The following is an 11,989-nucleotide window of genomic DNA, read 5'->3' on the forward strand; positions in this document are numbered from 1 at the left end:
CAATAACGAAAACATGTATATGTGCCTTCACCACTTCGACATATCATATAATCTACTGTGGCATTCTGTAATGGAATTGTGGTGTTTAAAAAGTGCAGAATAATCTTAAAGGTCCAGTATGTAGGAAATAATGGAAAATAAACTGTAACCATTCCAAAAATGATCACCATATGTTGTCAGAGAGTAAGGAAACACGATGAATTGAAGTAATGGCTTATTTGACAACATTACTCTAACCCGTAAAACCCCGTAAAACCCATGAAAAAAAAGAGTTACGGGGCGGAATGTCTTGGAATTTTCGTTTATGTTTTGAACGATTCATTCTAGAATAGCGTATTAATAATGGGCTAGCGCGTCCTCCTATTTGGGTTGCCAAATTAGCAAAGGCCAACTGTCAACTGCTGTCAGTTGTAGTCATGAACGCCTACGAAAGGCAGGCAAATTTCCAAAATTTAAACATCGGAGGAGCTTCCTGAGATGGTGACGTCTTTGTCAAACGAAGAATATCAAGTCTGACGCAGAGCTGTCCATATTTCTCCACAACAGGTAGCCTAGGCTAAACTTTATCTGCATCGCTAACTTGAGCTAAATATGTTACGTTGGTTAGAGAGGTATTTTTTGTTTTCACTGTTTCCGTAATGTGTAGCTGGGTCATGGTTGGAGAAACGTTAAAGCAGCTGCAGGTCAACTAACGTTAGCTAAGTCTTAATTACATCTGGCAACCCAGAAGAGGCTCGCGTCTGGTAGTCTTGAGAACGTTCACCAGTGTTTTGATCAAAGATTCTAGAACAGTTCTGTTCTAGAATCTTTGGTTTTGATTTTGGTCTGCAGAACGTTCGGTAACAATCCTACAAATCGCACCTTTAACAGAAACGGCAGTTGAAAGGCCATATTTCTGTCAAATATAAGTTTAGAACTAAAGCTGATCTGATTGAGCTTATCTAGCACAGATAAGTAGCACACATACTTCAGATATGTATCAAACTGCCTACCAACACATTTTCCAGATACAATTTGAACATATACTGTAAGATTATGCAACTTACTTAACCACTCTAACTTAAATGGTGTTAATAGAAAGGAAAATACTAAAGACTACAGGTATTGTGTACAAATATCTTAACATAATGATGGTGAAACACTGCATGTGTCCAACACACCTGTGGAGGTATGCATACTGTCTCTAAGAACTGTCAACAACCAGAAGACCAGAAACCAGATGCCATTGTGTTATCTTCAACAGAAAAAAAAGAAAGAAAACATGAATAAGGATATTACACTAACCAAGAAATTCAGGCTTGGAGTCACAGCACCACCCAGTGTTCAGAACTGCAATTAAAAATCACAAATGTGGAGCCCTTTCATAACTTTATACTTTCATACATGTTCAAGTGTGGCAGTATTGATTAAAGCAATGTGAAACAAAAGTGGCACTGAATGGGGTCCAAGCAGTTCTTCGTACCATATTATATACAGTATGTGGTATTTGTGTATTTGTCTCAGAGGCAGCAGCAGGTCCAGTCCAAGGCCTTAGAGATTGAGTGCAGACGACAAAGCAATCTACACAGTGACGGGCTCAGAATTATTGAAAGGCAAAAAGGGTCACCTCAAAAAAAATCTCATGACATGGGGTAAAAAACGTGAGGTGGACTGCACCATGCGCTATACATTTTTTTAAAAAAGGCATTTAGAACATGTTTGATGATGGTAGATGTTATTGTCTGATATTTATAACAATACCTATGGTATTAAATGTTCCTAGAGTGTTGATGAGTGTACATATTGTGAATGTGGATAATACAGTGTGATTTGTTAATGTTAAAAGTTGCAATTGGTGAATTAACTATTTTGAGAGGTGGATAAACTCTAATAAGACGTGGATAAACTCTATTTCTGAAATTTCAGAGGTGGATTTACTTGCATTTAGCTTCCACTCCCTGATCAGAAAGGGACCTGTAGGGAACATCAAGTTTATCCCATTGTAAAGGCTCCTATTTATATTCTCCACTGCAGGGGCATCCATTACCACCATCCATACCACCTACATTGGTACTTCTTTATGTTTTCTCACATGTAGTACACTGCATTCTGTCCTGGAAATGACGCCTTGGAACACAAGCATGTAGGGACAGCATAGACAGCACACAGCATCGCTAACTAAGTTGATTAACTTTTTTAACTTTATTTTCTTCTTTCTACAAGCCCTTCTAGGGACAAGTGATGTAAATCTGATATGTAGCATTAGCCATGATACTTGCATCAGATAACTGTTCTCAGTTTGTCTCTATATATATTGTATGTGTCCCTATCAAATAAACTCTAACAATAATTGTTTGTTTGTTTGTTTGTTTGTTTGTTTGTTTGTTTGTTTCTTTCTTTCTTTCTTTTATAATAACTTTGTTAATACACTGCTCAATTTCTGGATGCCTTTTTGAGAAATCTTAGTCTTAGTTGATGTGGTTATTACAGGCTGAAATAAGCACATCAAATCTATTGCTGAGATTAAACTTAATTACTCAAAGCGGCTTCTATAAATAGTGCCATAATAAACATACTGTAGTGCTTCGTACCATAAAGTGGGGATCACACTGGAAATAACGAAACGGCAGCAGTAAGCGTAATGCAACGCTCAGACCATAATAAGTTCTATCTCGTTCCTAAGTAACACAAACGGTTTGCCTTAACTGACAATTGAATACACTCGCGTTGCGCATTGGAAGTTGAACCATGTTCAACGTTCAGCTTGTTCAACGCCACCATAGAGAACAATAGGAAACCTGCCGCTTGCCGCTGGCCAGTGTGATCCCCCTAATCCTAAATTTTAGGAGAAATTACAAAGGCAGGATGCATTGTAGCCTATTTGAGATAGGAAGTATATCTGGATGTATAGAGCATATGATCTGGATTTGAAAAAAAATATTCCTTTGAAGTCTAACTGTATAATATCTCGATTCTTGATTCTCACACAGCTTCACTGTCTGGAAGCCTGGAAAATCCAGACCCTGATAATCTAGAAAGATTAAGGGTCTGGCAAAGAACAATGTAATGGCCTAACTCGAGGGGCGGCAACAAGCATGCATTTAAAAATCTCACTGCACGCAATTGGATAACACTAGACCATGTTTACTCTGAATGATTTCGGACTTCTACGCAATTGGATAACACTACGACCAATGTGTACTGTCCTCCAACGGACCAATACTGGATAGATAGATAGATAGATAGATAGATAGATAGATCATGCAAGGTAATTGCAGTGAGTCCTTGAGATATTTCGGGTAAACGTCACATTAGACGTTGCAGATATTCTGTCTGAAACGTAAGCCACCTCTCACAGGTGCTGTACCCACACAACCATAATTATAGGGCCACTTTGCAGCCGACGCTTAGTCACAACTATGTTTCAGCCCTTGCAACATGCCCTCTCTAAAAGCTAGACGCACAAAGGCCTCTACACCATTAGATATGATTAGCATGACTCAGCTGAACGTCTCAATGAAACATAACATTTCATCAGTTTCACCTATGAACATCTATGAAGCTCCCCAAACTATTTTATCTCAAAGTACTGTTGTTGAACTTGCCGGTGCATTTGCACATGATTTACCATTTTGATGATGCCGAAAAAGGGCATTCACCTGCTACTTTTTGACATTTAATTTTGCTTTTAGCACAAATCATGAAGCCTTGACTAGCTGCCATTTAGAAATGAGCCAAAGAAATCCAGTCTCGTCCATTTAAGGTTTGTGGTGTAATTGATTACCCATAATGACCTCTGAGATGATGTCTGCGGAGGGGTGCTCAAAATTGCCACACCATCATACCAACCGCAGACCAGAGACGGGACTGGTGAGAAGGAGAATGAGAGAGTGAGACAGAGATAGAGAGAAAGTGAGAGAGAGAGAGAGAGAGAGAGAGAGAGAGAGAGAGAGAGAGAGAGAGAGAGAGAAAGAGAGTTGAGAGAGTTTAAAAAGATTGGGTTCAAAAGGCAAAAGCAACAGTGTTTGTGAAGTGGAGTCCAGAAAGAAAGCAAGGAGCATATACACCTCTTCACACAGAACTATATCTAATACGGTAAACATTGTCAGATAAACACGTCTCTTTAGACGCAAACAGTAGTTGTAGAGCCTATTGTAATTTTTTCCCACTTTTTGCATTAACTGTAATAAATGCATTAACTGTATCTTTGTCTCACAGTTTGACATGATGGATATCAAAGCTGCCTCTCTCTGGATTAGTGTTATCTGTGTCTGCAATGCAATTCCAGTAGGTGACTGTTCGTAGTACCTGCATTGAGTCTTTTGTGTTAAATAAAGAGTTGCACGTATTTCATCGTTTGCCTTTTCTCATCTTTTCCAGATATTCCAGCCCCAACTTGGAATTGTTGCAAGCGCCAGTAATGAGGTAAGGAACATTATGAAATAAATATGTTGTAAGTGCTCTGTCTGGCAGGTGTTCCACATATAGACTTTGAAGATCCTTATTTCTGTTTTGTTTTCAGATTCTTGGGCTAGGGGGAGTTACCCTTACAGGTGTTGGCTTGGGTCAAACACAGGTAAATTACCATGATGTTGAAAAACAAAAATGACTTAAAAGAAAATATAGTACAGTTATTCTTTACATTTGCATTTGTTTTTCTGTTGATGGCTTCATACTTTTCATCTCTAGGGTACATCCTTCATCAACCCATTTTTCCGGCCCAATGTCATTATGCCCCAGCGGGTGCTGAATTTTAACCCTCAGGCAGCTGGTCCCTTCCTACCCCAGCAGGCCACACCTGGGCTCCTGCCCGCGCAGGGGAACCAGGGGTCCCCTTTCCAATTCAACCCAGCCCAGCAGGACATGCCCACCGGGCCCCAATTCTCGGACCCCAATTCCCCACAGTTCCAACCCCAGGTAACAGAACTGGTCTGCTGCCATCTGGCATCACAGCATCAACAGAAGCAGAATACAGCAGCAATAGAATATAGGAAATATAGGAATATACAAAACAATTTTTATTTGTCACATACATAGAAATACTGTTGCAAAACAACATGTAGTGAAATGGCATTTAGCTGCTTAACTTCACTGTGTATAGGTGTTTAAAAGGATAAGAAAGGATGAGAAAGAAAGATTTAGAAATAATTGAATACATAGATTGAGAGAGGGGTAAAAAGTGCAGTGTGTTTAAGTGTAGTATGGCAAGTCCATGTACTGGTGTTTAAAGAGTTTTATGTGTGTTCAGGATGCGGATGGCTAATGTTGTTTTCTAATCTCTGTGCATAGGTCTTTCCTCAGTACTATCCCTCCATGGCATTTCCTCAAGGAGCTGGAGGACAGGTAATGCATGTTAACTGAGTACGCTTGATGTGTGATAATGCATAAGCAGAAGAGCAGGTCAATCTCAGCTCTGCGCTCTGTGTGTCCTACAGGGCTATCCATACTACATGTCCTATGGCTATCCTCAGAGAAACACCCCTGGAGTGGTGCAGCCCAACCCAAACAATGCACAGCAGAATATTGTGCAGACGACCCAGAAACCCCAACTGCCAATTCAGGTAAGCAGATGGTCAAGTCTTGCTGAGTTTGTGGGATTTTTCCATATGGCCAGTAGAGGGCAGTAAAGCATTCAACATGTTCACTTCTGTTGGCTTCTGATCGGTAGAATCCAGGAAAAGGAGGAGATACCTTGAATACAACTTCACCCCCTGATACTCGTGGAGACATGGCTGGCCCAGTGATTGAGGAGGTACTGCAATAACTATTGCTACATTCATTATTGCTGTTGCATATGTTTGTGCTTTCATTGTCATTTCATTCAGCACTACCAACACTATCTGAACTATTGTTCTGAATTGTGATTTTGTTTGTTCTCTTACACAGGGTTATCCAAGATTTTCATTTCTGCCATGAACTACCTGACAAGCTGACAACAAGTCCCCTTTATGTATTTTCAGTTGTGGTATCATTTATTTCCTAATAAACTAGTGTGTCAGTCTCTTTTGGAAGTTGGCTCAGTTAACTTAATTTTGTTGTTTTCACTGTTGTCATTTGTACATTCTTTATAGATCACATTGTACCCGCTTCATGAGTTACTTTCATAATGAAAGCATAATAAACTAGCATCAAATCATTATTGGCTTGAATGATTCATTATTCGTTTTTATAACACCATTATTAATGTTTGTGTTTAGCTGACACTTTTATCCAGTGTGCCTTGTTCCGAGGCACAACATTGGCAGTTGAGAATGAAACCTACTGTAAGATTACTGTGGCTACTGTATGCCAGCGGAGCTCCTTAGCCACTACACTACCACTGCCCATTCTAAAGCAAGACAATTTAGTTATGTTCCTTAGCCACTACACTAATACAACAAAGTAATTCTAAATGTCTGTGTGCTCCAGTGAACTCCTTCTTTACACGTGTCACTCACTGCTATATATTACACCAACGATTCAGCTGTACCTTGCCCAATTAAGGTAGGCTAATGCAGAGTGGGAGTTAAGTCATCTTATTGTCATAATAATGTCTTAACACAGTTCTATGCGGAAAACAATACAATGTACAAACAATATTCATGTTTGAATGATTTATTATACTTCTACAGTATCATAGTTCTGATACAGTTTTGAAAGAACATTCTAGAGTCGTGCAAAAGAATGAAGACATAATCACATCTATATATCTATATATTATGCTTCTCATTTTCTATATGCCACATTTTCCAGATCTGTCAAAGCAAAAAAAAGCAAAAAAAGAAAAAGGAATTCATGTTAAAACAAATATTTTATATGTATATTCACATTATGCAGATTTGAGTCTGACTATAAGAAACAACTTACATGCTCACTGGCATCATCACTAAACTCTAGCCTGTAGAGCTAGCCTGTAGAGAATCCCAGAGAATATCAATATTACATCAGCACCACTACTGTCAGCCAATCAAGGAGTTATATTCTAGGTCAATAAAATGATATTGTTTGCATATATAGAGAGGTATAAAAAGAGTGGCAAAATATGTATACTGACTTTCAGAAATGATGGCAACTTTAAAGCAAAGTTTTGGAACAGAATGATAAGATTTAGTATTAGACCAAATACCACAGCTGAATGTAGTACAACATCATTCTAAATTACAGTAAGTACTCACAGGTGATGCAGTTCCGTATTCAAAGGTAATCCTTTCCTATGAATTAAATGAAATGTATAATGGGAATGATTAGTGACTCATGAAAAATTGTATGATTTAACAGAAAGTATAAAATACTTCAGAAGACAGTTTTATGTAAGCACAAGACACCTACGTTTGCCGCAGCAGCATTTGGGTTGTAGTTGTACTTCACATAAGGCTGGGATTTAAACAGAGGAGGAGATATTTGCACTTATCAGCCAACTTTCCAGAATTGCATCGGTATACCCTTTAGGGTAACACTTTATTTTAGTGAACACATGTTAGCCAATACATAACAAATATGTGTATGTATTAGTGCTCAATAAGGTCTGTATTAAGCGTCATTACACAGTTAGGTCTTTATTCAACAATGTCTTATTCTTGGTCAAAAGGTGAATTATTCTGGGTAAATCCTTAATAAGCAAGTAATTGGTCTTAATCTAAGGCTATTCATACATAGTATATGTCAAAACCTAGAAAATTTATAGCCTTCTAATACATTGTCTTAATATGTTATTATTCTGTCACTGTAACTCACATATTCAGTGAATTAGGAGTATATAAACTCTCTATTTTAAATACCAGTAACCTTAGACCAAGAACAACTGGTTGCTTATTAAGGAGTTACCAAGAGTAAATGACCAATTGACTAAGAATAAGAAATTGTTCAATACAGACCAAATAAATGTGCAATGGTGCTCAATACAGACCTTGCTGAGCACTAATATACACACATATATATATATATATATATATATATATATATATATAAATATATATATATAACATGTTAGCTAAAATGAAGTGTTATCCTTTATGGATTTTATTGATTTTATTATCCACAACATGTAACACTATTTCCCAGAGGACATAAATGCAAGGGGTTACCTGGGGACCAAATAATTGGGGTTGGGATTGGGATCCAAACTGAATGGAACATAAAATTCAGGAAGTCAATAAACCAAAAGGGTAAGGGAAACTTATCCAAAATCAAAGCCAAACATCTGAGCTATAATGTGATTTCCTGACGTACCTTGTACGCTTGGGGTTCATTCTGCCGGCCCTGTGAGACAAAAAACAACCCCATTTACCACCAAATGAAGACACCCATAAACATCAGTTTGAATTTTTTATATACCTCTTCAACACTCAAAACACGTTTGCTCCTAATGCTTGGAATTTATACATATACATTTATATAACAATAATACATAATATAATACTACATTTACCATCGCATGAAGAGTATTTGGAGAGAGCAGTTAGTCACTTTAGAAAGGGGCTAGGTGTCTTGTGCTTACCTGTAGGAAGTACGGTGGCAGTAGGAACATGTGCTCTCCCTACAACAAAAACACCAGGCAAACAGACACATGATCGACACAATTCAGGAAGTCAATAAACCAACATGATATAAGATAACACTTGATTATATACCTCCTTCAGTGGCAGACTCGCATTGTTCTAGAAAGGAAACAGATGTTTGGTTAGAACCTGTCTATACAACGATTTGAAATACCATTAAAAAACATCTGTACTGTATTTTATCTTACTGGTAGAGTCAAGTTGTCAACCTGTGAACAAATATTCAGAAACATTACTATTTATGTAAACATTTTGTCAAATTACATGAGGAAATATTAGAATTGCTCTTTTGCCATAAATTGAGGTAAAATAGAATGCAGATTTACCTTGACAATGGGGGTAAACTGCATGATATCCTGCAATGAAAATATGAGACAAAACAATTAGATCATATACAATTTGATAAACTATTATAAATCCATACTTGTGTGCATTTTATCTGTTGAATCCTTGAACGTATTAAGTTAGAAAAGTGTGAACAGGGTCAAGAGCTCTTGATAAATCTATCAGAATCTGACAAAAACCATGAGCTAGTATAGATGAGATACACACCATCATGTTGGGTGTCACTGGTTTTATTCCAAACGGAGCTCTCCCACCTGCACCCCCTGGTCTCTACATTGGGAGAGGAATGCATATTCATTCATTCATTCATTCATTCATTTTCTTCATTATCAGACATCATCTTGTTAGTCTTACCCTCCTATTTGGTTGCCTCCCGTTAAACCCCATTTCTCTCTGTTGTCCTCCGAATCTCTGGCGAAACTGTGCCTGTACAACATTATACAACAAATTATACAACAGTTAGGACCGGGCGAGCTATTTATTAATTTCTGATTGGACGAGAGTCATTCCATGAGTCATCACGAGTGGCGATATCCCAGCACAACGCCACTCAAGACTTTTTACTGCTAGTAATCAATCCGTATATTGCATTGAATGTGTCTGTGACAGAGAAAGAAGGACTTTCTGTTCAAAGATCCATCTATCTTTTTGGTCAGTGCTCAACTATATAATTACTCTTTTGTCCCCTCTGCCAGGAAACTCTGGGGGTCCATCAACCTGGTCGTCTTCATTAAACCATCCTTCATCGTTCTGATCCTCTCCCTCTGGTCCCATAGGAGGGCCCTCAGGCATCTATAGATCATAATTAATTTATTTTAGTTATTTATTTATATTTTAATTACTTCAAGATACATTTAAAACACATACAAAAACAGATATTATTTTCATTTTTTGTAGCAAGGATTCTTATCATACTCACCCATGGTTGTTCAGCCTCATTCATGTCCCAGTCTTCCATGTCTGGGCCGCCTGGGAAATAGTCCCCATCATCTGCTGGTCCATAGCTGGGTCCCATTGATCCAAAGCTGGGTCCCCTTGATCCAAAGCTGGGTCCCATTGATCCAAAGCTGGGTCCCCTTGATCCAGAGCCTCTGCCTCTGCCTCTACCATTGCCTCTACGTGGCCGTGATCTTCCCCCACCCATTGACTGAGAACCCTGCATCCCAAAACCTTCGCTAGACTGACCCTGCATCCCAAAACCTCCACTAGGCATACCCTGCATCCCAGAACCTCCACTAGGCATACCCTGCATCCCAGAACCTCTGCCAGACTGACCCTGCATCCCAGAACCTCTGCCAGACTGACCTTGCATCCCAGAACCTCTGCCAGGCCCACCCTGCATCCCAGAACCTCTTCCAGGCCCACTCTGCATCCCAGAACCTCTGCCAGACTGACCCTGCATCCCAAAACCTCCTCCAGACTGACCCTGCATCCCAAAACCTCCTCCAGACTGACCCTGCATCCCAAAACCTCCACCTGGCTGATCTTGCATTCCAGAACTTCCACTTGGCTGATCCTGCATCCCAGAACCTCCACCAGGCTACAATTACAAACATACAGTGAACATTAACAGATGATCACCTTATTATTTATTTTCTTTCAAAGTGTTCCTCAAAACTACAATTGTTAAAATGTCTGTATTATAACATGATAAACTGGCCTATAGTTGTTGTTGCTTAAAGGAGAATTCCGGTGATTTATGATCTCTGTTTCTTGAGGTCATCGAGTATTGACGGTACAAAACACCTCCCTGAAAACAATCGGTTCTACCTAGCTCGATTTGCTGCAGCAAATTGCTGAAGCTGGCAGGCAGCTACAGTGCTTCACTCTGGTGGCATGTTCATGAGCCCCCATGTTCATGCCCCCAGAGTGTAGCACTGTAGCTGCCTGGCAGCTCTAGCTGTTCACTGCAGCAACTCAAGCTAGGTAGAACTGATTGATATTTTTTGTCATACCAACAGTACTCTGTGACCTCAAGAAACAGAGATCTATGTGAAGAATTCTCCTTTAAACCCAGCCTGTTCCCCAGTCTTACCCTCATAGATCCTCCTCCGGATTGGCCACCCTGAGATCCATATCCTTGCTGCCCCCAGCCAGGCTGAATATGTGGAGAGGAGGGACATGCTCCATCAGAGACTATGGCATGTCTACATGTCTACTACATGTCTTACTCTTCAGTGGATCTCCAGTGCTATGGCTATTTCTTCTATAAATGCTGATTCCATGTACTATCATGCAATCAATACTGTTCTCAATATCAATACTGTGTCTTGTTGTTAAATATGGAAAGCAAAGCAAAGCAAACTTACGTAAGCAGCGACGCCTGACAGTAGTAAAGCCACCAAAATAAAGTGTGCCATTTCTGTGAAAGAGCAATTCATATTCACTCATTCAAAACATAACAAATCCAAACAACAGAGCAAATCAAACTCATGTTATAACAATATTCCCAAAAATAATGTAAATAATATTAACAACCATAATGTCATTGGGATGTAAAACACCCAAAACACCCATTGTGCCTTACTTACTCTCTGTGTTTTGGTGAGATATTCCTCCACATTGTGTCTTTTATAGGGTTGCAGCTGTTGAGCAACGGTACAACACCCATACTCCACCTAGCATGTCTAATCCTATGATCAAGACAGCCATGCAGTTTTGAGAATATTGCCACGCTGTTTTGCTGTTGAGAAAGTTAATTTACCACGACGCCCATGACAAGAAATTTTACTAAGACAAAGGCAAGGGTCACAAAGAATAACATGTGTTAGTGTTTCAACTGCTGAATGAAAATTATGAATGTGATAATTAAAGACAGGGAGTAAGTGATTTAGATATCTATGTCTTATTCAATCACATTTAATGAATTGGGTACACAGGACTAGTCATATTCCCACTTAATACTTTACCATAATTTCTAAGCGTGACCAGAATATTGACCTGAATATTTGTATAGTTTATGTCTCTTTTTTGGCAAGATACTGTATTAGTGTTGATGGAGTTACTCTCAACATGTGATGCAAAGCTATGTTCTTTCATACTATACTGCATTAATTATAAATTAGTTTTCTGCCAGGTAACTGCCTATCTTTTCTTATAAGACACACCTTTAATATAAAGCACAGAGA

The 11,989-nt window shown here is 38.9% G+C and overlaps 2 protein-coding genes across 2 annotated transcripts; one reads left to right on the forward strand and one right to left on the reverse strand.

Moving 5' to 3' along the window:
* Positions 1 to 4,017: 4,017 nt before the first annotated feature.
* Positions 4,018 to 6,060, forward strand: odam (odontogenic, ameloblast associated). Its single transcript, XM_048270248.1, has 9 exons — positions 4,018 to 4,074; positions 4,198 to 4,266; positions 4,360 to 4,404; positions 4,502 to 4,555; positions 4,669 to 4,896; positions 5,269 to 5,322; positions 5,415 to 5,540; positions 5,648 to 5,731; positions 5,866 to 6,060. Exons 2-9 carry the CDS (start codon positions 4,204 to 4,206, stop codon positions 5,893 to 5,895), a joined length of 684 nt encoding a protein of 227 aa, XP_048126205.1. The 5' UTR covers positions 4,018 to 4,074; positions 4,198 to 4,203; the 3' UTR covers positions 5,896 to 6,060.
* A 497-nt stretch (positions 6,061 to 6,557) lies between these two features.
* LOC125300547 (keratin, type I cytoskeletal 9-like) lies at positions 6,558 to 11,221 on the reverse strand. Its single transcript, XM_048252593.1, has 16 exons — positions 11,171 to 11,221; positions 10,897 to 10,959; positions 9,781 to 10,401; positions 9,537 to 9,653; positions 9,216 to 9,287; positions 9,069 to 9,131; positions 8,843 to 8,872; positions 8,705 to 8,725; positions 8,589 to 8,615; positions 8,456 to 8,494; positions 8,188 to 8,217; positions 8,043 to 8,081; positions 7,288 to 7,332; positions 7,134 to 7,169; positions 6,826 to 6,869; positions 6,558 to 6,713 (listed from the first exon to the last, which is right to left on the reverse strand). The coding sequence occupies exons 1-15, from the start codon at positions 11,219 to 11,221 to the stop codon at positions 6,852 to 6,854; spliced, it is 1,272 nt and encodes a 423-aa protein (XP_048108550.1). The 3' UTR covers positions 6,558 to 6,713; positions 6,826 to 6,851.
* Between the last annotated feature and the right edge of the window lie 768 nt (positions 11,222 to 11,989).

The sequence above is a fragment of the Alosa alosa genome, chromosome 1 (genome assembly GCF_017589495.1).
Source record: "Alosa alosa isolate M-15738 ecotype Scorff River chromosome 1, AALO_Geno_1.1, whole genome shotgun sequence".
In the NCBI taxonomy this organism is placed as follows: Eukaryota; Metazoa; Chordata; class Actinopteri; order Clupeiformes; family Clupeidae; genus Alosa; species Alosa alosa.